Source organism: Cryptococcus depauperatus, chromosome 7 (assembly GCF_001720195.1).
Source record: "Cryptococcus depauperatus CBS 7841 chromosome 7, complete sequence".
Classification (NCBI taxonomy): domain Eukaryota; kingdom Fungi; phylum Basidiomycota; class Tremellomycetes; order Tremellales; family Cryptococcaceae; genus Cryptococcus; species Cryptococcus depauperatus.
This window is the reverse complement of record NC_089474.1, coordinates 338,568-360,943: the sequence shown is the minus strand read 5'-3', so window position 1 is coordinate 360,943 and position 22,376 is coordinate 338,568. Positions and strand designations below refer to the sequence as shown.

The 22,376-nt window shown below is 43.3% G+C and overlaps 10 protein-coding genes across 10 annotated transcripts; 4 read left to right on the top strand and 6 right to left on the bottom strand.

Moving 5' to 3' along the window:
* Positions 1–25: 25 nt before the first annotated feature.
* Positions 26–3,129, top strand: L203_105454 (uncharacterized protein; the record flags this gene model as incomplete). Its single annotated transcript, XM_066214821.1, has 9 exons — positions 26–94; positions 149–227; positions 279–502; positions 636–1,122; positions 1,169–1,282; positions 1,335–2,064; positions 2,115–2,233; positions 2,282–2,539; positions 2,591–3,129. 9 exons carry the CDS (start codon positions 26–28, stop codon positions 3,127–3,129), a joined length of 2,619 nt encoding a protein of 872 aa, XP_066070918.1.
* Positions 3,130–3,367: 238 nt separating this feature from the next.
* On the bottom strand, positions 3,368–3,942 carry L203_105453 (uncharacterized protein; the record flags this gene model as incomplete). The annotated part of the gene is made up of 5 exons (XM_066214820.1): positions 3,368–3,392; positions 3,456–3,519; positions 3,579–3,629; positions 3,724–3,779; positions 3,830–3,942. The coding sequence occupies 5 exons, from the start codon at positions 3,940–3,942 to the stop codon at positions 3,368–3,370; spliced, it is 309 nt and encodes a 102-aa protein (XP_066070917.1).
* A 757-nt stretch (positions 3,943–4,699) lies between these two features.
* L203_105452 (uncharacterized protein) lies at positions 4,700–7,566 on the bottom strand (the record flags this gene model as incomplete). Its single annotated transcript, XM_066214819.1, has 4 exons — positions 4,700–5,412; positions 5,463–6,579; positions 6,628–6,837; positions 7,342–7,566. 4 exons carry the CDS (start codon positions 7,564–7,566, stop codon positions 4,700–4,702), a joined length of 2,265 nt encoding a protein of 754 aa, XP_066070916.1.
* A 291-nt stretch (positions 7,567–7,857) lies between these two features.
* Positions 7,858–9,211, top strand: L203_105451 (cytoplasmic tRNA 2-thiolation protein 1; the record flags this gene model as incomplete). Its single annotated transcript, XM_066214818.1, has 6 exons — positions 7,858–8,047; positions 8,097–8,215; positions 8,273–8,507; positions 8,563–8,677; positions 8,729–8,919; positions 8,967–9,211. 6 exons carry the CDS (start codon positions 7,858–7,860, stop codon positions 9,209–9,211), a joined length of 1,095 nt encoding a protein of 364 aa, XP_066070915.1.
* A 343-nt stretch (positions 9,212–9,554) lies between these two features.
* On the bottom strand, positions 9,555–11,694 carry L203_105450 (uncharacterized protein; the record flags this gene model as incomplete). Its single annotated transcript, XM_066214817.1, has 11 exons — positions 9,555–9,676; positions 9,728–9,928; positions 9,986–10,273; positions 10,327–10,357; positions 10,407–10,793; positions 10,839–10,957; positions 11,131–11,205; positions 11,249–11,425; positions 11,480–11,520; positions 11,570–11,629; positions 11,687–11,694. 11 exons carry the CDS (start codon positions 11,692–11,694, stop codon positions 9,555–9,557), a joined length of 1,509 nt encoding a protein of 502 aa, XP_066070914.1.
* A 276-nt stretch (positions 11,695–11,970) lies between these two features.
* L203_105449 (TIGR01456 family HAD hydrolase) lies at positions 11,971–13,493 on the top strand (the record flags this gene model as incomplete). Its single annotated transcript, XM_066214816.1, has 9 exons — positions 11,971–11,998; positions 12,053–12,102; positions 12,172–12,263; positions 12,320–12,529; positions 12,579–12,681; positions 12,738–12,934; positions 12,991–13,054; positions 13,105–13,235; positions 13,301–13,493. 9 exons carry the CDS (start codon positions 11,971–11,973, stop codon positions 13,491–13,493), a joined length of 1,068 nt encoding a protein of 355 aa, XP_066070913.1.
* A 164-nt stretch (positions 13,494–13,657) lies between these two features.
* On the bottom strand, positions 13,658–15,185 carry L203_105448 (uncharacterized protein; the record flags this gene model as incomplete). Its single annotated transcript, XM_066214815.1, has 2 exons — positions 13,658–14,931; positions 14,990–15,185. 2 exons carry the CDS (start codon positions 15,183–15,185, stop codon positions 13,658–13,660), a joined length of 1,470 nt encoding a protein of 489 aa, XP_066070912.1.
* A 649-nt stretch (positions 15,186–15,834) lies between these two features.
* L203_105447 (uncharacterized protein) lies at positions 15,835–17,190 on the top strand (the record flags this gene model as incomplete). Its single annotated transcript, XM_066214814.1, has 4 exons — positions 15,835–16,140; positions 16,192–16,665; positions 16,714–16,826; positions 16,884–17,190. 4 exons carry the CDS (start codon positions 15,835–15,837, stop codon positions 17,188–17,190), a joined length of 1,200 nt encoding a protein of 399 aa, XP_066070911.1.
* Positions 17,191–18,203: 1,013 nt separating this feature from the next.
* L203_105446 (uncharacterized protein) lies at positions 18,204–19,048 on the bottom strand (the record flags this gene model as incomplete). The annotated part of the gene is made up of 7 exons (XM_066214813.1): positions 18,204–18,278; positions 18,326–18,499; positions 18,546–18,567; positions 18,614–18,672; positions 18,719–18,833; positions 18,890–18,906; positions 18,962–19,048. The coding sequence occupies 7 exons, from the start codon at positions 19,046–19,048 to the stop codon at positions 18,204–18,206; spliced, it is 549 nt and encodes a 182-aa protein (XP_066070910.1).
* Positions 19,049–19,843: 795 nt separating this feature from the next.
* On the bottom strand, positions 19,844–22,142 carry L203_105445 (uncharacterized protein; the record flags this gene model as incomplete). The annotated part of the gene is made up of 10 exons (XM_066214812.1): positions 19,844–19,978; positions 20,032–20,137; positions 20,189–20,432; positions 20,481–20,583; positions 20,633–20,858; positions 20,909–21,015; positions 21,063–21,114; positions 21,162–21,451; positions 21,500–22,028; positions 22,081–22,142. 10 exons carry the CDS (start codon positions 22,140–22,142, stop codon positions 19,844–19,846), a joined length of 1,854 nt encoding a protein of 617 aa, XP_066070909.1.
* Between the last annotated feature and the right edge of the window lie 234 nt (positions 22,143–22,376).

Here is a 22,376-nt window from a genome sequence, read left to right as displayed (position 1 = left end):
TTTTGTTCAATTATAATAAAAAACCATGGCGGCTGCAATTCCCAAGCATCGTCAGCTCCCAGACAAAGAGAACAAGCTGTTCCGAGAGCTCCTTGTAGGTTTCCCTGCGCCTAATTTTCTTATAATCAAAAGACTGATCTCTTCATAGACTCAATATGAGTATAAGCAATACAAAAAAGCCATAAAAGCAGCAGACACAATCCTGAAGAAATTCCCAAATCATGGAGGTTCGTCAGCTCTTGTTGAGGTTTCTTCAGTGATACTGAAGTGAGCAACAGAGACGCTGGCACTTAAAGCCCTTACACTTCACTCCTCCCTCCCAGAACCACCTACAGCTTCCTCAATCCCCAAGAAAGAGGAAGCAGAAGGCATGGCTCGTTTAGCCGTTAAGAAAGACATCACAAGTCATATCACCTGGCATATTCTGGGTATTCTTGCAAAGAATAGGAAAGACTGGGATGAGGCATCTAGGGCATTTACCATGGCTCGAAAGCAGGACCCTGTATGTCTTTTATTATTGCGATAATTCTGGCTATGTGCAGAGTGTAGAGATTTTCGGGTTGTTCTCTAACGATTTATGTCATTTTGCTCTCAATCTACACAGCTTCACTTACGATAAAACTGATGTTGCTTAGGACAATATCCCATTAATCCGCGATGCAATCTCTCTTTTGACTCACACACGCCATTACTCCCAAGCTCTTCAAGCTCGTCATCACTACACCATGTTACGGCCTCAAATCCGTGCATCTTGGTTGGGGCTTGTCGTCGCGCACGAACTTGTTGATGATAAAGAAGAAGCTATCAAAACGTATGACCTTTATCAGAGTACATTACAAAAAGACGGCGCTACAGGGCCAGAAAAAGCCCAAGTTCTCTTCCATATGATTGAACTTTGCGTTGAGATTGGCAAATACGAAGAAGCACTCGAAAGGCTGGATAAAGGTGTCCGAGATGGTATCATCTCTGCCCAAGGAGAAGTTTCTGAGATTAGAGCCAGAATTTTGACTAATCTGGGTCGAACAGAAGAAACGTCACAAGCTTACTCTGAACTTTTGAAACAAAATCCTGACAAACTCGAGTTCTACCATGAAAGCTTTAAGTCTCAAGGTATTGACATTGGTGGGTCTGTCGTGCGTGAGCTTGACAATGTTTAACAGAGAGATAGGCAGTCCCCTTGATGATCTTCAGAGGAATTTGGCTCTTAATACTCTGGATGAATATGCCAAAAAATTTCCTCAATCTGCTGCTCCTCGCCGACTTTCATTAAATGTTGCTCAAGGCAAGTTAACAAGTATTAACATACTAAAATCTCTGCTAAATCAAGAATGCAGGTGATAAGTTCCGAGAGCTTGCCTCGGCATATATTATCAAAGGCTTAGAAAGAGGAGTTCCTTCCCTTTTTGTGGACATCAAATCAGTCTACGTTGATCAGGAAAAAATGAGGATCGTCGGCAATATCGTTGAAGATCTCGTAGCTAGATTGGAGAAAGACGCTACATTGGCAAAAGACGATACCATAGCTCCGCCTACTGTCCTTCTGTGGGCGTATTACTTTTTGGCTCTTCACCTTTCCCATCCTCTCAACCCTTCTCCCTCCTATTCTCGTTCTATTACACTCTTGGATACCGCCATCTTTCACACTCCTACTCTGCCTGAGTTGTACATGGCAAAAGCTATGATTATGAAGCGAGCAGGTGATTATACAGGTGCGGCATACGAGATTGAAAAAGCTAGAAAATTGGATGGCCAAGATAGGTTTTTGAACGTCAAGGCCGCAAAGTATTGGCTTAAAGCCGGCGAAACTGCGCGCGCGGAAGAACTCTTTGGCTTATTTACCAAGAAAGGCATTAGCCCGGTCCAAGATCTGACAGATCTTCAATCTAGCTCTTTTCTCCTTCAATCTGCTCATTCTTATCTTCCTCCTTCAGCGCCCAAGCCAAATCTCGGCATGGCAATCAAAAGATTCAGCACAGTTATCAAGGTTTTCCAGGATTTGGAGGATGATCAATACGATTTTCATAGCTATTGTCTAAGAAGGATGACTCTTTCTTCATACGTCAAGTAAGCCTAAGGCTGTGCGCTAAAGAGTAAGTTAGCTGATGTATGGATAGGCTTTTGAAGTATGAGGATCAATTGAGGTCACACATTGATTATTCTAGAGGTGCCATAGGCGCTATTGAGATTTATCTTAAAGTTCACGACGACCCTAGTCTTACTGAGGAAAAGCTTTGTAAGCATTTTACCTGTTATACTTTGGTGGTAGCTCAAAGTATATTAGCTCCCGAAGAAGAGGCTGAGCGCAAAAAAGCTACGAAAAAAGCACAAAAAGCCGAAGCAAAAGCCAAAAAGGTTGCTGCCGCATCTGGTGATAAGAAGGAAGAAGCTCCTCTCCCCGATGATGATCCTAATGGACTGAAATTATTAAAGACGGAGACACCATTGGACGATGCGCTTAAAATTTGGAAAACTTTGGAAACCTTGAGAAGCGAAGAAGTTGAAACCTGGATTTGGGGTTACGAGATCTACATGAGAAAGAGTATGTTTGTCGTCCTTTTCAAAATAGACATAAGTCCTCATCTTGCTGTAGAGCTTTATCTTGCCGCTCTTCGATGTCTTCTTCATGCTCACGCTATTTCATCTTCAAACCCAGACGTCCACGTTCAGATACTTAATTTCAGCCGCATTACCTCTTCCCTTTCGGATGTTCCACAACCAGTCATTGATGTCATAACAAAATCCCTTCCTACTTTTGTACCTGCAGGCAAGACGCCCGAAGCGCTCAACGAAGAGTATATGCAAGCCCACAGTAGCGAGCCCGAGGGTATCTTGGCGGCTGCTAAGGGCAGATTGGAGATTGATGCTGAAGACGTGGTCGGCGCTGTAGACGTTTTAAAAAACCTGCTTAACTTTTCATCTGCTCCATCAATCCCCACGCTTTTCACTGCCCTCTCTGTTATCAACTTCAAATCTCCTGAGAAAGCTGAAGAACTTAGAAAACTTTACGCTGAAAAACTGCCGCTTGCATGGTCGTTAAAGACTTTGGAAGAACAAGAAGAGAGGAAGAGGCAATTACAAGAAGAGGCTGAGGAAGCGGAGATACAGGTTGATGGGAAAGCTGATGCTTAGCATTTCGTCGGCAACGAGATGAGATCTGAGGTGCTAGGTGATAAAGATGTAGAAAAGCATGATCATCATGCATTCAAAGCTTTACCAACAATTAACAGGGATTACGAGATTGTGACGAAAATTGATTAAAAGGGCTATTTGATGCCATATATATGGTCATTCTATAGCTTCAAGCCAAAACACCTTTATCAAATGTATGTCATAGCTACCTCTATTCGAACAAGGATATTCTGTAAGACTATAATTCAATTTTGAATCCGTCTCTAGAATAAAGGTATGTCAACTCATGACAAGCCAAGAAAGCCAGAAGCCTTTACATAACCTACCCGCTCCATACATACCCAGACGTCTCAGCTTTGGTTGCTGAATTAATGACATTTACAATGTGCGCTGGTATCTAGCCTCAGCTTACTGTTTACCTAACAAAAAATGTAGTAAATTTCGCTCACAGATTGCATCCTCCAACTTCTCTGCAGCGCTTTCCATTCCCATGGCCCTGACTGCAGCATTGCCCGCATCCCTGCAAGATCTTGTCAAAGTCAATTGTCCCAAATGTAGTGGATAGAGACAATAGTGCCTTATGTAACTAATCACCCTGGGTCAATAATGAATGCCTTAAGCTTTGCTTCTTCAACATGGATGGCTCAAGCCTGGTAGAAAGATAAATAAATATTTTGATATCGGAGAACACTCTTCTCACAAGAAAGTTGACCGCCATTTTAGAAGCCTTATACAACCCCGCGCGTCCAAAGAAGAATTCTTCTTTGGTAATACATCCACCCCTTGACGACATAGCAATAAACATGCCATCATCCCTCAATAATAGACGAGTAACTTGATAGAGCGCTCCTCATCCCATGGTCGTACCAGTAATGAGGATTGTCTTTGCCATGCTTTCCACAGTCAGGGTGAAGATCAAATTGCTGTAATTGTCTGAGTAGACAGAAGTGTCAATTGAATGGAGGAATTGGAATATCTTGTGGCCGCCTTTTATAGCTTTTGCTGCACAGTACAACGTGGTATGTCTACCACGGCCATTGGCGATAATAAATGCTTCTTTAAGCTTAATTATTAACCATTGATCGTAAAAGAGTTAACAGATAAGTAATGAATAAGGACTGAGTATTATTGATTATTGTCTTCAAATTTATTACGTAATTCTTGTTGATTATTTATCACTCATTGATTAGCTTTCATTTATCTACATAATTTTTATTATTGCTTGTCCATCTTAATCTCTCATCAATTACTTGTCCACCGACAGCCCTCAGTCAGAAACATTCCACCCGCTCTTACTCTCAGCCAACCTCCTTCCTGACAGATTGTTATCAGGTCAAGAAAATACAATGTAAAGTTCCCGAATAATTATAGCGAAAAATTTGTAATCATGATTGCAAGTCCTTCGCTTTCACTAGACATGGAGAATGAATACTATTGCATTCAAGCCAGCCAAAAGATGACGGCTTGTTTGTCCAATATGTCCTTTCAAAACCTATATACAACTTGAGATCATCCAAAATCGTTATTGAAATATGACTGAAACTCCTAAATAACGGGCAAAGAAAAGCATTCACGAAGCCATACTTCTCCAACCTACTTCAGGTACGCCCTCATTTGCCCTGCTTTCCTCTCGTCGTGCCAGAACATGGGGAGGAATAAACATCTTGGCAGACATTGTCCCACTTTCCTCTTCCTCATCTGGCACGGCATCTCCCAAAGCCTCAAAGATCGGTCCAGGATCAGCAGTATACGACTTGAGTCTCTCGCGCTCACGAGAACGTGAGGCAGAGCGGGGAGATTGGCGTTCCGTAGCTAAACGGCCACGGATGCTGGGGAATCCCAATGATCCAGAAAGCGGCAAAGCATGCTTCTCACGCATTGCTGCTTTCAAAGGTGGCATAAGTATACCTTGTCGGTCCGCCAAGCTTGTCTTTCTTTCAAACACTACAGGCGTGTTGGCCCTTCCGATTCGTATAGGGTTGATTGCAATTGGCACGGATGTAGCGAGTTTGCTAATCCTGCTTTCGTCTTCATTGTCATCCGTAACTGCATTTGTTGGGCGTTCCCGACGTAATGCTTCGTACATTGAGCCATTTTGTTCGATACGATGCCATGCCGCTCGGTGAGATGGAAGATCAGCAGCGAACGTATGAGATAGATTGGCTTCCAACAGGTTTCTTTGACGTTCTTCAGAATGGTGGGACGGGAGGTGAGATATGGCGTAAGGGTCGATAGGAATTGGCGCTTCGAGTTGGCCTTCCAGTTCAAAGTCAAACACATACCCTAAACATTGGTCAGCGACTCTTTCAAGTTTCTAGGTAATATCAGCATGCCTTCTTCTGAAATCTGATCAGAGTTATACGATTCTTCTCTACGTGGTTTCTTAGGTTCCTCAAATGTTACTCTTCCTCTCCCTTTCTCTCTCTTTCCATCGTTTTCTCGCCGTTTTTCTTCTTCGTACAAATGCTTAACCTCCTTGGGCCTCGGAGTTCTCTCCTCCCTCTCTTCTTCAGCAATACCCAACCCGTCTGGATTTCTCTCGATCGTGTTAGTATTAGCAGTTTCTTCGTCTATCCACGAGACCCTCTTGTGGCCATTAGACTCAGGTCGAGGTGGCTCGTCTCGAGCAGGTCTCAGATTTATATTGTCTGCAAGAGAAGAAAACACATAGGACATGGCTACAGCTCGAGAGTCGTCCTTAGTATTATAAATTTTAGCTACTTCATGAATTGTATCATCGATTTCGTCGCGCTCTCGGGTCGACAATGATTGACCTTGAATATCGACATTCATTCCAGATTGCGGTGGATAAAAGGTACTCTGCGACAAGGATTGAGCTAGAAGAGAAGTTCCGTTAGGGACGGCAGAGGTGGAAGGAGAAGTAGCAGATTGCAGGATAGGGTTTTCAGTATGAGCAGCAGGTTGGAATGATTTTTGAGCTGTAGCCTTGGACTCTTTGGAAGATTGGATTTTCGTTTCGGAAAGACGACGAGACTCTCGCGTTTGAGATATGCTGGCGCTTCTTTGATGTGTGATGATGTCTTCCCTTCCTGGTCCCTCTTGATACTTTTTCCACAAAAATTCAATCTCGCTCCTAACCTTTTCCTCAATATTGCGTAACTCGAGCGTCTTGAAGGAAACAAAATGCCAAACATGGTCTTCTAACCGTTTGTGCTGTTCCCGCACATAGCTTTCCGCCCCATCGCAAAGATCTTTTAATACTGGATGAGCTGGGATGAATGGCGGAGGGAGAAAAAATGGGTCATGGGGTGGAATAATATAGTGTGAATCTCGAGTACCATTCGATGATAGATAAGCATTAGGGTCAATAGATGAATGTGAGTTTGTCGGTGGACGGCCGAAAGCAGACTCTGTTGTTGGTATTGAAAAAAGTAAGCCAGAAAAGGGCAAACCGTCTTGACCTAGTGAGTTATCAAGATCTTCGCCATACTATACTATGGGTCAGAAGACGGCCATCTTTGGCAGGCAAAAACAGACCATAATCCCATTATCTAGCTCGATATCTACCCATTCCTCTTCAGCGGCCTGGTCATTTTCTTGTTTATCATTCGACCGGTATACGCGCGTATTGCAAATACAGCATTTCCTCCATGCTTTTCCAGAATCTTCTTCAAATACAGCGCTCTCTGAAATTTCTTTGTCACTTGATAACACTTCTGATTCATAGATCACATAGTCGATGAACTTCTGCGTCATTCATTAGCCCAGCTTTCCAAATACCCAAAGATTGCTATAAAACATGACCAGACAAGTTTCATTTCAGTACTGATTGAACTCAGTACAATAGCGATCAAAAGTTCCATTCCGATGTGCTCAGATTGAGCTACATTCGGTTTCATGTTACGCTTGAAACCGAGTCCAGTACATGAGACATCCATCTAGATTCTACCTTTGTCGACTCGCCTTTGCTTCATTCCTATAAGCGTCTTAAGAGATAGCAGCCTAAGCCATTATTTGGCTTAAATTTTTACCCAGAATGTCAAGATCTATGTTCATATAACAGGATGTGATTTCCGTAGGTCTGATGGCTCATATTGGCCACTTAAAGCCAGATTTATTTACACCACACCACAGATACCAGAATGGAGACAATTAAAGCGCTACAAACGCTTTCCGCCTCAAGATCAAGATTCAACGTGATAAAACACCAGTGCCAACCAAAATCACATGTTAACAGATATCCCGACTTACCACACCTTCAGAGCCATTGGGCAAATAGGCCTGAATCGTCCTACCACGCCGATTTGCATCCTTGTTGGCGACGACAAGTTCATCAGACGCAGCAATTCGAGCGTCAAGCTTGATATTGAGACAATGACAAGCAAAATTGAATGTTATGCCGTTTGCCGGCAAACCTTTCCGTTCAAGGCTTGCAGGTGGCGGTTTGCTGTTGTCTTGAGCGATTTGAGATACCATTTCAGCCCTTCGGTCGAAGCAGGACGACCAAAATTCGTAGACAAGAGTAAAGATGAAATTGAAAATCTAAATGAATGACTAAAGTGAATTCATTCGGGTTACTATTACCGAAGAGGTCTCTAGATTATTCGTGATGTCATAATTTTTAATAGGCACCTGAAATTTCACCAGTCTCGCGCCTAACAGATCGCTTTTTCTTGCCACTCAAAATGTCAAAAATATTATACTTTGAAAGATACCTCTTATAATTGCCCAAAAAAGTTTATAAAAGTTATCTCAAATCTGAAAACAATGCCTCCCACTTCCTGTTCTCTCTGTCATTCTGCAAGAGCTCTAGTTAAGCGACCAAAGACTGGGCAGCAGGTTTGCAAAGACTGCTTTTTTGAAGTATTTGAGACAGAAGTGCATAATACAATAATTGAAGATGAAGGAATATTCAGAAGAGGAGAAAGAGTTGCGATAGGAGCTAGTGGTGGGAAAGGTGCAGTTGCAGTTCTTACTTTTGCTATCGTTGCTTACATTCAAACCAGATTCTACGGTTTTGGCCCATGTTTTGTCCGTTTTGAATAAGCGATATGACTATGGACTGGATTTATTCCTTTTGTCCATAGATGAGGGCATTGCAGGATATAGAGATGATTCTTTGGAAGTGATTATATCGACTTTATCACTGACTTAATTTCACGCTTATTGAATTGACTTGTAGACCGTCAAACAGAATCAGAAAGAATACGGCCTTCCACTCAAAATTCTTTCTTATAATGAACTGTACGGCTGGACGATGGACCGAATAGTAGCACAGATAGGCAAGAAGAACAACTGTACTTTTTGTGGTGTTTTTAGGCGTCAAGCTCTTGATAGAGGAGCAGCTCAACTGGGAGTGGATCATATTGTCACAGGGCATAATGCAGACGATATTGCAGAGACGGTACTCATGAACAGTAGGTCAAACCTCCCATGTTGCGCAAGTTGTGTTTTTTTTCAACTTTTGAATAGTAATGAGAGGCGACATTGCGCGTTTGGCTCGATGTACAGCCGTCACTACTCAGTCAGAGGACACTATTAAGCGTAGCAAGCCTTTCAAGTATGCTTACGAAAAGGAGATTGTCATGTACGTACCATCTTCTTCCCATTATTGGAACTGTTACTCAACAACGCACAGGTATGCTTATTTTAAAAAGCTTACTTACTTTTCTACCGAATGTATCTATTCTCCGGATGCTTATCGGGGTCACGCTCGAGTATTTCTTAAAGACCTTGAAGCAGTACGGCCGTCCGCTATCGTAGATGTAATACATAGTGGGGAGTCATTTGTTTTGGAACAAAGTGTGCAAAGAGGGATGAAGGCCATGCGTATGTATTTTTTCCTATGTTTCCTGCTATTACTTACGATGCTCCAGAAACGTGTTTGAGATGTGGATACATCTCATCTAATGATTTATGCAAAGCTTGTGCTTTGCTTGAAGGCTTGGAGTCAGGCCAATCGAAATCCGCTTTGAAGCAAACACAGGTTGGGGGCATGGTGGCCCCAGACGGGCAAAGGATGATCCCCAAGTATAAAAGAAACGCTTCTCATCCTGACATACCCGCTGGGGAAGTAATAGAGAGTATTGAAAGAGCCGTTAAAACTATCGAGATAGTATAGAGACAATTTGTAAGCGTGGATATCTTGCCACTGCATATCTAGATTTGTGACTTTGATATATGTATCATTTAACGTATAGTAGCGAAGCAACCATTGCAAGAGTTACCACTCTATTACTGAAGTTGAAACCATAAGACGCTTTTCTGTTCTGCTACCATGTCTTTCGTCCAGACTAAGTATACTGCTGATATAATATCCAAAATGATGTATTTCATAGCGTAAGCGTTGGCTATGTATAGTCTTCCAACATAGATGAGAAATGTCTTCGCCTGGAAAAGACTACAATCACAATTTGTGGTCCCAGTGATGGTGTCATCCATGTCTTGTTCAAAACGATACTTGGCTACTTGATGTCAACTTCCATATCATCACTTATTACTCGACTTTTGGCAGAGTCCAAACACTCTTTGCTATCAAATGCTTGCGCAATCTCTTCCAGAGTATAGCCTCGCGTTTGAACCATATCTAGCACACCCATTCCCGTTAACTCGTCTACTGAGCTGATTGGAAACTTACAAAAGTAGGCTATCAGCCACTGAGTAACAATCAAAGGCATATAGACAATATAGTATTTGTAGCCAATAGACTCTAAAGCGATAGCGTCAACCCAAGTAGTATAAGCACCCTCAAGCTGTGTGATAGTGTTCCAAACAAGCAAGCCTTTGCTTCGCATAGAAAAAGTTTGTACTTCAGCAGGGTAAGAGTAGAGAATTGGGGCTAAGATAGAATAAGTTAGTCAATTTTTTGAGACGCATATATTCAACAAGGACATACCACAGAAGCTGTAAAACCCAAGATAAATCCATACCAGAACAACTGTAGCAACTCCAGTTTTTTTGTCTCCTTCTGCTCTGTGAGAAAAAACGCCATTTGAAATGGCAAGTCCAACTAAACTCAAAAACAACAGTGGCCATACGCTGAGAAGAATTCTGCGACGGCCAACGTAACACATGGCCCATACAGATGAGATTTGGCACATCCACTTGAACATGCTCAAGCCAGCATTTATTCCGGTCTGCATACTGGCCTTGGTAATGCCGACCAGATCTAGAACGATAGTGTCTAACTCGAGAATTAGCTGAAGAGTTCCTATGAATACAAATACGTAGACATACAATAATAATTCAGGATGGACGAACCAGACAACTATGTCGTATATCAGTATCGTAAGACTATCCTATATTCGAGACCTCACGTTGGTCATAAAAGTCATTAACATAACAAGCCCTAACCTATGTCTATTTGCTGGGCTCCTCAAAATCGTATTCCACCTCTCCGCTTTGGCTTCTTTTTCTTTTTGCAATGCTTCCTTCATCTCGTTAAATTCGAACGATACCAGTGGATCATTTGGGTCGCCATTACCATGGTACTCTACCAGAAATTCGAAAGCCTCCTTCTCTTGACCTCTCGATAGGAGGAACCTTGGAGTTTCAGGAACAAATTGTACGGCGATAAGTATATAGAGGGCAATCGGTACTTGGATAATATACGGGATACGCCATGACCATGAATTGGTGATGTAACCCGTGCTACCAAAAATGGCCCAGGCTGCGACGATAGATCCCAGAATCCAGTATGAGCTCTGGCAAGGAAACAATCAGTAAAGATAGACTCAACAACGGCCTACCCAAGAAGCTGCAATCTGAGCCCGTGAACGGGGATGGGCAATTTCTTGGATGACAATGATACTTGTCATGAGATATGAAGCCAATCCAAAGCCGATGATGGCTCTTCCCGTGCAAAACACTATAGTATTAATCACGTCAGCATAAGATAGAAGATGGTGGATATCTCTCTGTCAGACTCGTGGAATCATAAACTTGACCTTCTTCATGAGAGAGCCTCCTCGTCGCTGTCAATGAATTGCAGAAAGCCTAGGATGTAGTCCAATAAGTCTGATAGAGAGAACCTTCACTTACAAGCATAACCATTCACCTTATCAACTCCTGCAACACATCCAATAACGGAACCAACAAGCAAGGAAATGCCGTAGACTATCGCATAATTAGCCATCATTTTTACGACAAAGAACCTTACATCGAATGCCCCATCGTCTACCCCAATTCTCATCGACAAAAGTTATGATTGGACCAACAACCAAGCCAGCAATGAAAACAATCGCATTAAGCATACCGAGCCTGACACCTTTAGGATGCCCAAGATCAGTTTGCCAAGATTGAGAAGCCTGAAGACCGCCTATGAGTGAGGCTTCGTCTGTAAAGAATTATTCGATTGGGCCACCATTTTCACCGATTCCAATCCACCTACATCCATTCAGAAACATCCCAGTGAACACAACGCTCAAAAAGCTAAACATATGGTTTATTTGCTGTCCACAAGTGGTAACGAATGGCCTACAAGTTGAGCTTGAGTTGTCCTCTGTTCTGGTACCATTTGAGATGGTCGCTGACATTTGGACTTTGCATGATAGTCAACAACAATAACAGTCTATTGTTTTATACTTGCATGGCATACCAGTCCATTGTGGTTGTAATTCATATCCTTCGTTTGTTCGTAGGTTTTTCTTTTTCTTTTTCTTTTTCTTTTTCTTTTTCTTTTTCTTTTTCTTTTTATATTTCAATTATAAAAAAGTAGTTAGAAATATCTCATCCATAAATAATTCATTTTCCGGTGGAAGGTATCAAAACCTCCACCTTGTCAGTAATATGAATGTATTTATCAACATTTCTTTTCATTTAACATTTACGACATTGATGATGCCATTATTGCATCCAAGAGGGATTTTCCTGCGTTTAAGAATGCTGCGTTTGCAGAGAAGGCTCAATAGCACGTTGGCTACTACGCTGGATGCTTGGTGCTACCATCTAATGTAATTTGTAGCTTTTGCTGGTGGAGCCTTTCCTGAGAAGCTTGCCTTTACTTTTGATATCGTAAGTTTGAATGTGGCAGGGAAAAAAGTTAAGAGTATGGATGTGTCTGGCTGATGAAATCATCTGAAGGATGGAGTTTTAAAGCAAGGCCACGATAATGTGTTGCCTCAAGCGAAACGTGTACTCAGACTATTGACAGGAGAAGATGGACGTTTGCCCAAGTGTGTATCTTTCCGTGCACGAGATTAACGCCTCTAGTTGCCAACAAAACATACAGGCCTATCCCGTTCCTTTTGATCACTAATAGTGGAGGGGTGCCCGACCACAAGCGACTGGAGATGCTCTCATCTGAGCTTGGAGTTAGGTTGACTCCCAATCAGCTTGTCCAAAGCCATACGCCTATGAGAGAGCATGCGCAAAGATATAAAGAAAAGCATGTGTTGGTCATTGGAGGTGAAGGTGAGAACTGTAGAGAGGTGGCCGAGTCGTGGGTCATTGCTTGGTTGAACCGCCCAGGTGCTGATGGCGAAGTCAAGATATGGACTTCAGAATGTCCATATACCACAAGATATCATTGCATGGAAACCATCAATTTGGGATCGTACGAGATTGACCCAAGAAGAACAGGCTTTTGCTCGGGTAGGTGTGCTCTCTTTCCCTCTGCTCTTTACTCATTCTCTGTAATCTTTGAAAAGCCGCAAGACTTTTCCAAAATTCGGTTCTCTGCCATGTTTGTTATGCACGACTCCCATGACTGGGGGAGAGATACCACACTTATTCTTGACCTCCTAAACTCTCAAGGAGGCTATTTGGGGACAAGAGCAGAGTGCGGAAAGGGAGAAAATGAATCGATAGAGTTGATTATGAGCAATGCAGACGTTGAATGGAGATCGTACGTCTCAAGGAACCTTTTTGGAGTTATTTAGTCTCAAAGTTGACAGACAACAGAGACTGGCCGATTCTAAGATTAGGTCAAGGTGCTTTTCGAATTGGGCTGGATGCCATCTACAAGGTTTGTATATCTCATGATTTTTAGACTTGCGACGATGGTGACAAAAACAGGCAACCACTGGACTAAACCTTCCTTACACTCAATATGGCAAACCATTCAAAGCTACATATGACTTTTCCGAACACTCCTTGCGCCAGTATCTCAAATCCGTAGGACGAGACGCAAACGTTCCTCTTAGCGTGTGAGTCCGTCATATTGGATCACAATTGCGACAGTGCACTATCTTTAATGCTGATGCATAAAAAGCTACATGGTTGGTGATAACCCTCATTCCGACATCGCAGGCGCCAATGCTCATGGCTGGAATTCTATCCTCGTTCGTACTGGAGTCTTCCATGACACTCACGGTGAAGTTCCAGAGCATATACCCACAGTCATTACAGACGACGTTGAAGAGGGTGTCGAGTGGGCTATCAAGAGAGAGATGGGATTTTGTTAGTCTCTATCACTGAACCCGACAAGAGATAAGACGCGTACTAGATATATAGGGAATTCCCATGTCTTGACCTTTGGTGTTCCAATATCTGTATTGGGGAACGATACATTGGTGTTTTGCCGAATCAAGTGTGAGGATTCATTTTATATGCAAGGCGAGGAATCAGTCTAATGAGGCAAATGGGACGGAAGGTGACTAGTTCCTTGAGGATGAAGGAGGAACGTTGCCAGTTGGGGCATTACGTGATGTCGTTGCTGGGCTAACGCTCGCCAATTTCCTTGCTTTGTTTCGGTTCTCTCCCCCTCTTTTCGATCCTCAAACTCATCTTCTCTGATAATTCTGTCCTCTTTCCCAGCACACTGACTCAAGTCTTCCTCCTCTTGCCCAGCATCATTCTTCCAAACATATCCCCAGCTTTCTCTTGTCTTGTCTACCTCGGTAACCCATCCTTTCTCTTTCATTCTCTCCAACACCCTCCCCCAACGCTTCTTCCTTGTTCCCGTATGGTAAAATACCATCCTTGGTTCTCCAACAGCTTTATATTCTAGACCCTGGAATGTAAAGGAAGAGACTGGTGCCGAGGGAGTTTGAGGGAGAATTGCGAACCATCCTTCGAAAGCTAATTTGCCAAGATCTCGGATATCATGAAAGACGGCAAATCGGCCCATATATCGCCATGTTTCTAGATCAGGCGTGATATTCAAAATGGCGAATCTAGAAATGATAGACAGCACGTTTGCTGTTACTTGCTCGACTTCCATCTTAATTTCATATGGAAGCACAGACAACACAGAAAGGTGCAAGGTTTGCCGGTTAGGAGGAAAAGTTGTCAGAGACTGGTAAGTGTTTAACAAGTCGAGGGGAGAAAATTGTGGCAACATGTCAAGATAGGACATGTATAGGTTGAGCAACGCAAGACCAGAGTAGGACAAGCTGTTTCCTTCCTTCTCCTTTCCTTTTCCATATAATGTCGGTTGAAAATCTGTTGCGTTTCCCAAGAGAGTCCAAGCCTTCTCGAAACATGGTGCTTCTTTATTTATCAACAAGTGATGCAGCCGTCCTAAAAGTTGGTCTGTGGTATACCGTTGAGGGTCCTCCAAAGCAGGTATAGGTGACCACATCTTTCCTGCCCACCACTTTATCCTCTCGTCATTTCTCTTAAGTCCCTTTTCATTTCTCATACTTTTTAATCGCCCTCGATGCCCCAATGGTACGATATTTCTATCGATCATGAGCTGAAGGGATGATTTTTGAGTTTTAACATCGTTAAAACGTTTAGCGTAAGCGATGAGAAGATTTCCAGAAGATCGCGTAAGATGTGAAGGATGATTAAGAAGATGGATCAGAATCGCTGATGGAAGTGGTGGATTAGGGGTTGATAAAAGACGATGAACAATAGTCGTGTTTGATGATTGTCTTGCATTTAAAGCTCGAGATGTGTCTGTTTGTCATGAGCGCATGAATACAACATAGATAGACAAGCCATATTTAAATCTCACCTTTCAGCAAGCTCGAACGACATGTCTTCAAATCTCTTTTGGTACTTCCTTCTCCCAGCTTGTGGTTGTTTTTTGTAGCAGCTGCTTGCGTAATCATGGCTGAGTAGGAGTTATACCTCGCTTCTTTGGCCCATGGCAAAAGTGATCTCAGCTGATTCAGCTCGATAAGATGTCGAGCTCGTAATCTTGGAGGCATTCAGCTATTTCAGCTCCTTGGATGGTGGTTATCGCTCTGTCAAGAGTGATTTTGGGACAGATCGGAAGCTCCTAATCAAGTTATTGTTGCCAGCATAGTCAGTCCTTCCTGGCAGCGACTTTAAAAGATTTTTTCGCGCCTCAAAATTGAAAGAAATAAAAAAATAAAAACGGTAAAGATGGACAAATGTCCTGTTGTTGACATGGAGTTCAACTAAACTCCGCTTCTTATAATAAAACGGCCACTACAAGAAATTACGTAATTTATCCTTCCCTCAATCTCACCTCCACTTTTTTGGTCCGTTGCATTTATCGATTGAATTGTCATTTATACATTTCCAAATACTCCAACCTTCTATCTTATCAGTTAAAACTTGGATGTGCCAGCCGACATAGCAAGAAAGGGACACTCTCGCTGACGCTCTATTGCGTCACTGCGAAAATATCAATCCCTTATTGCAATTTTATCCTGAAGCGTCAAAATCACCGTCAGGTGATGTCAAGGATAGATCTCTGGGTTCATCGTCATCGACATTCCCATGAATCATCCTGGCCATATATACTTGCAAGTTTACTGGAGCTCTCCTGTTGTTATGTCTTATTCTTTACAGTGGCTAATCCATTTGTGAATTGTACAAAGATTGACGATAATGGAATTCATCCCAAACAATAACACTCAGCATATAACCACGCCCAAGAATCTTTATCCATGTCAAGCTACCATTTGTTTGGGTAACCTGCCAGAAGGAAAACCTCGCCGCTCTTCTTTTGGATCCGAAAGAGATGAAAGCACTGCTGGCAGTACACTCGCTCGTGTTATCTCGGGCGGTCGAAGAAAAAGCTCTTTTGGTGATGGCACTATGAATAATGGGAGGAGGTTGAGCTTCGGTGGAGCCAAGGAAAGTGATAAAGGCGAATCTAGGTGGTACTGGAGGGTCCAGGCGGGTGTGAATGAGGTCAGAATCTTTTTGTTAAAATATGCAGTTGGCTGACAAATATACTTTTAGACGCATCTAGTCCTTTTCCCTCTCACTCAGCCTCCTAACCCTCTACTGACTACTCCGCCGCCGCCTCTATCAACTGCCATACCATCTCATTCAAGTCGTATGGCTGGCACAAGCTCTAAAGAGTCTGCCGTTGCGGAAGATAATGAAAACCAAGGCTTCACATCCAAGGTCAAGAACCTCTTTCGTCGGGGCTCAGCTACAACCAAAGGAAACATCGTTTCTGAGGTGGCGCCCGGTTCTACCAGTGCTGCTGAGGAAAGTATCGGCGACCAAACTGATAGAGGAGAGATGGTTGCACCTAAAGAAGCCAACATGGAAGGGGCGACCAATGTAAACAGCAGTGCTGAGCTAGGCTGGCCCGGAGTTGTACATGGAGAAAAACTTGGAGCTATCATCGCTCCACTCTCAAACGTTGGAAAGAAGCCAGAGTTGAGTGGTAAGAAGAAGAGCGAGGCATGGTATGTTAATGTCATGGTACGTCATGTTGCGACCAATTTATGAGATTTTAGCTAATGTTAATAGATCAATGCAAGCACTGGTCAAAATGAACCTATAGGGACAAGCAGGTCTGACAATTCTCCACAATCTGGCTGCATCAGGTTCGAGTTTGATAAAGACTGGATTGGTGCCAAAGGGTACATATTGTTCATGATTTATATGTCTGTCTTCGCGCTGATACTGGGCAATCTCAGCGAGGCTGAGCTTTTGCATCATTACATCCTTCAGGCCGCAGGTAATGCACCAGACAACGCGAAGCGCGGTACACCTCACACTTCAATCTTCAAAATTGGCCAACATCCTAATCAACAGCTTGCTACTGATGCAAGAGACACCGCCGTTGAGCCGACTGGCACTACTCATCAGTTGTCTACTTCGTATGGTGATACAACCACTAGCACTTACCCAAACACTTCTGCTTCACACGAGATGGCTGAGGGTATCACTCCCGGTCAGAGTGTAGGAAACAGCTCTACTGGTAAGATAGGCGAGGTTTACTGAATTGTATTATAATTGCGCAACCCAGCTGAGAACTCTGTCGTTGATCTCGAAATAATTCGTGGTTTTGTAGGTCAAGAAATGGGTTGGATTCTTTGTACTATCTATTGAGGGCACAACTAAGCGAATATGAATTTGAAATGTTTAAATCCACACATTATGCTTACTTGTACTTGTTCATTGTTTTTGAGTAATTTCTGATCTTTTTTGACCCCTCTCCCTATTATCTCAATGCAGGACCCACCACACTAGTATTCAGATTACTCCTCGATATCTGTGATGGCTTCACTGTTTCCTTTGCTCCGTTCAAAGCCAGTATGGCCTTTGCAAGAATCATCGTCAAATCGATCGCTTGCACATGCAGCTTCAAAGCGGAACTTGCTATTTACAAGGTGTTGATTAAGGTGGTTATGACTCTTCTCAAGAATGTCTTGGGAAGCAGAAAAGATCCTGACTCCTAGTTCTAGGTTAGTTGGATTATAGAGATTCTTTCTATTGGAATTCGGACTTGTTCACCTCTAACGAAGTGCATTGGCAGACGAAGCACAGGGAAGCAAAGCTACTCTCTGAAAGCACCCAAAAGTAGACGTGCAGAATGCAGAAAAGTTACGTCTGTAAAGAGCAATCCAAAAGAATCATGGCCAGCGAATCCCATAGTTCTCCTATTCTAGCATTGCGTTAGCCATTTTGACAGTTTTCCGTAGCGGATCACATAGAATAGAGCGATTGAACATGCTTTCCTCTGCGTTGCTGTTACATCAGTATTTGAAATTTGACTGCACAAGTCCAGAGTTAGTTGCATGTATCAACTTCAATGCTGAGGATGTCTTGGACAGCATTACACCCTTTCATGAGCAACATGGACCTTAATGGGTCAACAGACATCTGACGACCGAGTAAGAACAAGGCCACTGTAGAATATACAACAATGCATCATCAATGCTTTGAGAAGACAATTGTGACTGACTATTTGTACACAAGTTTAAGACTCCATTTCCAAGAAATTGGCAATGAACCTAGTGGGCTCGTTGAGTCAACCATGCTATCACTATATCAAGGTTATGTTTCGTCTTGTTGCTTGTCGAGTAGCACTACACACTCAATCAGATACTCCCATTAAGCGCTTATCGGCACCTACAGAGACCACCCTAGATCCAATCTCTCCCAAACGCATCTCACGTATGAGCTCGTCAACTCCCATGGCTTTTGGGAGATCGTTCTTGTTGGCAAGAACCAGTAATGGAACGGACGCAAGTGCTGAAATGGAGAGAAGTGCATGGAGTTCTGACGTGGCTGTCGGTATAGATTTGTGCTATACATCATAATCAGCTTATGCCGACAAGTCTAGAGCCACATACATCTGCAGCATCAACAACATATCTAGAGGCTGTTAGTGACATCTAGAGCATATAGACACAAAACCCACATGATAGCATCCGCTCCTCTGCAATATCTGTCCCACATTCCTCGAAATTTGGGTTGTCCCTACCGCCGCTGTCAGCTCAAATACACCATCCCTCATTAGACCTACAGCTACGTCCCACACCTTCATAGTCACATTGCCTTTTCGTACTTGCCGTAAATTGAAAGCAACGGTAGGGACCACATCTTCAGACCATTGATTCGAGCCAAGGACATTCACAAGGCTGGTCATATCAGTTGAGCACTTGTGGCATACAGCTCTAGTAAGATTTAAACGTACGAGGTCTTTCCACTCGCCTTCATGAAACATTTATCAGTCTCATACTCTTACAATGACGACGGAGAGACCCACCTGGAGACCAACAATAGTAACTTCTAAATGTTTAGCAAAGAACAAGGACCGTAGCCAGTTGTATAAGCCCGTTATGATGCTTGGCATGGTATACTCAACAAACACCTCTCAGCGATTAGTCGCTTCGGTGGTGATTTTACGTATGGGTTGAAAAGAAACTGGAGCGATGGACTATGCAGTGCAGATGACAAGAGTTGATTTGAGTCAGTCGTAAATAAGAAAGCAGCAACTTATTTATATAGTGGAATAAGAAAGAAGCTGAGTTTTGATTATAGATGTACTTTGAAAGGATTGATTTAAATGTTCGTTTGAACTGATCCTAAAGAGGCGATGACGTTCTTCTCAGATTTATGATTGGATTTTAAGCCACCACGAATGTCTTCAAGCTGTATGATGAATAGTTAGAATGTATTTCAAGTAGTTGAACATTTGGAATGCATTGTAGAGGTCACTTGGATAGTGTGTGCGAGAGAATTACTATATGTTGATGCATAGGTGAAACAACGGGGGAAAAGAATATGGCCATAGGATTCGAGATTTTGGCCCAAAGCGATCAGAGGCCATTTTCTGCGTCGCTAGACACGCTCAAGAGTGAGAATACAAGATTCATGAAATGGGACATTGGAGTGGATTTCTTGTATACACTATGCATAAAAGTTTAAATCTTCAAAGACCATTCTGATCAATTGTTAAAGAGAGGAGAATTGGAACTCGCCTTCAATCTGTTACTCACCGCCACTTATCGGCAAGAGAAACTACCAAGGATTGTCTGCAGGCTCAGGCTCGTAGGAAATTGTAAACTTCCGTACGTGAATGAGGATCCTACACATAAAGTTACTTCTTGTCCCATTTACAAGAGGAAAAGATGCAAGATGACAGGATTTAAAGATGAGCCTTGAAGAGGGTCTCAGAAATGTATCCCGCTTGTAGCTGGCGTCCGCCAAAGAATCGGCCATTCAAGCCCTTGATGGCTTTACTGGCTGCGCCGGTATCTGCGAATTCAATGTAGACCTCGCCCTAAATATGTATATCAGTACACATTTGGGAAAGGCCTGAAGTGGTTAACATACCGCAGACATTTTCTCAATTTTGATGCGCTTAACTTGACCGTATTTGGATTCCACTTCCTCCTTGACATCCTCAGCGAGATCAAGATCCCAGTTACGTTCAGTCTCCCTATAAGCTGCCGTCAGTCAAGACATTCTTTAATCAGAGACATGTCCGTACTCTTCCGGGTTAAACATGTTGTTAACCTGAACGTAAACTGTCGGGTTCATAGAAGGACTTCTCGCTTGAGCTTTTGACTTGGGGGCGGAAAGCGACAAATTGACGGGTGGCTCAGTCCTAGCAAGCTTATACATAAGCTGTTGCCTCTGATTTGCGTCCAGCTTGGCTCCAAGGTTGCCCCCGTCCTCAAGGGCCTCAAGAGACTGATTGTAGCTATTTCGGTCTTGGATCGTCTGGACTTTGACTGTGAAAAGATTAGCGTTGAGTACCATGGAAAGACGGAAACACGAACTGGGTCGACTAGCAAGATCAAATCCATTCATAGCATCTAGTGCCATCTGTGCCGCTTGACACTCTCTGTACTGAACATACGCAGTACCCTTTCGCAACCCATTCTATGAAAAGTTAGCGTTTTAGTGTTGCCCTTTCAGTCCAAGTACTCACATGATCGACATGAAGATCTACAAACTCTAATTCACCAAATGGCTCAAACACCTGTCTCAAGTCGTTAGAACCAAGAGAGTAAGCAAGATTAGAGATGAAAAGGCGGTGGTGGGGAATAGGCGCATCACGATGAGCATTGGCCTTGACGTCAGGAGGAAGAACCAAGTCGCTTGAAAGAGGGGGATAGTTGACGCCAAAATTGACGGGCGGTCGAGTGGAAGTATTACTGGATGGACGTTAGCTAGTTGAAGAATGACTGATAAGGTGTGTACTTACAACCCTGAGAGAGCCGTAGCTGTAATGAGCTCGGTACCCGTAGCGTTTCTGTCGGCCTCATTGAGCATGATGTTGATAGGAATACCCATGACTACAGTTCCAGAGAGCTGTATCATTGTCAGCTGATAACAATGCAGACAGCCGCATCACTCACTCCAAGAGCCTGATTCACTAGATCAACACTGTCAAGCTCAACGTACCCGATGCTATGATGAGTTAGGATACCTTGGCCATTAACCTTTTGAGGACATACCCCTTAGATCTTCTACCTCTATCCATGATTACTTTGGCGCTTCTGACAGCGTGTCTACCTAGTTTATCTTCAAAAAACATGCCGAGAATCTGCGATGTCATTTGGGCTGACAACTGAGATACAAAGATGGAACGTGCTTCTACATCAGCTTCATCACGAGGGGGAGGAGGGCGACGGGGCGGAGCGTCATAAATGGGGGAATCACGGCGGCGGTGGCGGGGCGGCGGAGGTGGCGGTGGTGGTGGTAGCGGCGGTGGAGACCGGCGGCGGCGGCGTTCACGCTCCATCTGCTATGATAAGGTCAGCAAGTATAATAACCAAATCAATAGCAAACCTACCTCTTCATAGTGCAAATCCCTGTGTCTTCTTTCTTCAATCACGTCACGGTCGACGCGCAATCTCTCAGACTCGTCCAACATTGAAGGCCGGTCGCGATCATCTCGGTGACTTCGATGGCTCCTGTGGCTTCTATGACTCTCCCTCGATCTATCGCGATAGTTCGAGTGTTTACCCACAGAGTGTTCTCTCGACCCACGACGATAATCATCATCGCCCATATCCCTTCCCCTGTCTCGATCAGTCTCACGCTCTCTTGCTCTTTCCCGTTCTCTCATCTCCCTCTCCTTTCGTCGTCTCTTGCGATCCTCACGCTCTTCTTCAGTTTCGTCTTCGCGCCTTTCGTCACGGCGACGATGTCGCTCTCTACGTTCTTCTTCAGTTTCATCTCGGTGTCTATGGCGATGTCGTCTTTCTCTGTCTTTATCATCATGATCATGTTCACCGTCGCGGCGATATCGATGAGACCTGCCAGATCTGTCATGATCATCTTCTTCGTCATCTTCTCGATGGCGTTTCTCACGTTTTGAGCTTCAATCTGGGTAAGCACGCAATCAACAGTCTAAAAAGAGGCAAAACTTACCCAGAGAGATTTGGGGTTTTATCGTCGCCATTTGTGGATGCCATAGGGGGCGTAGCTGACATTCTACCTATTTTAATGCAATGAAAGAGATTTATAGTGAACAAATTATAATACAAATGCGTGGAACTGACGGAATAAAAAACCGATTAGGAAATGCCGAATCTCCGTTTTTGTGGCGCATTATGGTTACATATCAAAAGTCAATTTCTTCTTTATCTCTTCATCAACAAAGCCTCAATAACAACTTTTGCAACAAATGAGGCATATTTCTCATACATCATTGAACAAGTCATATT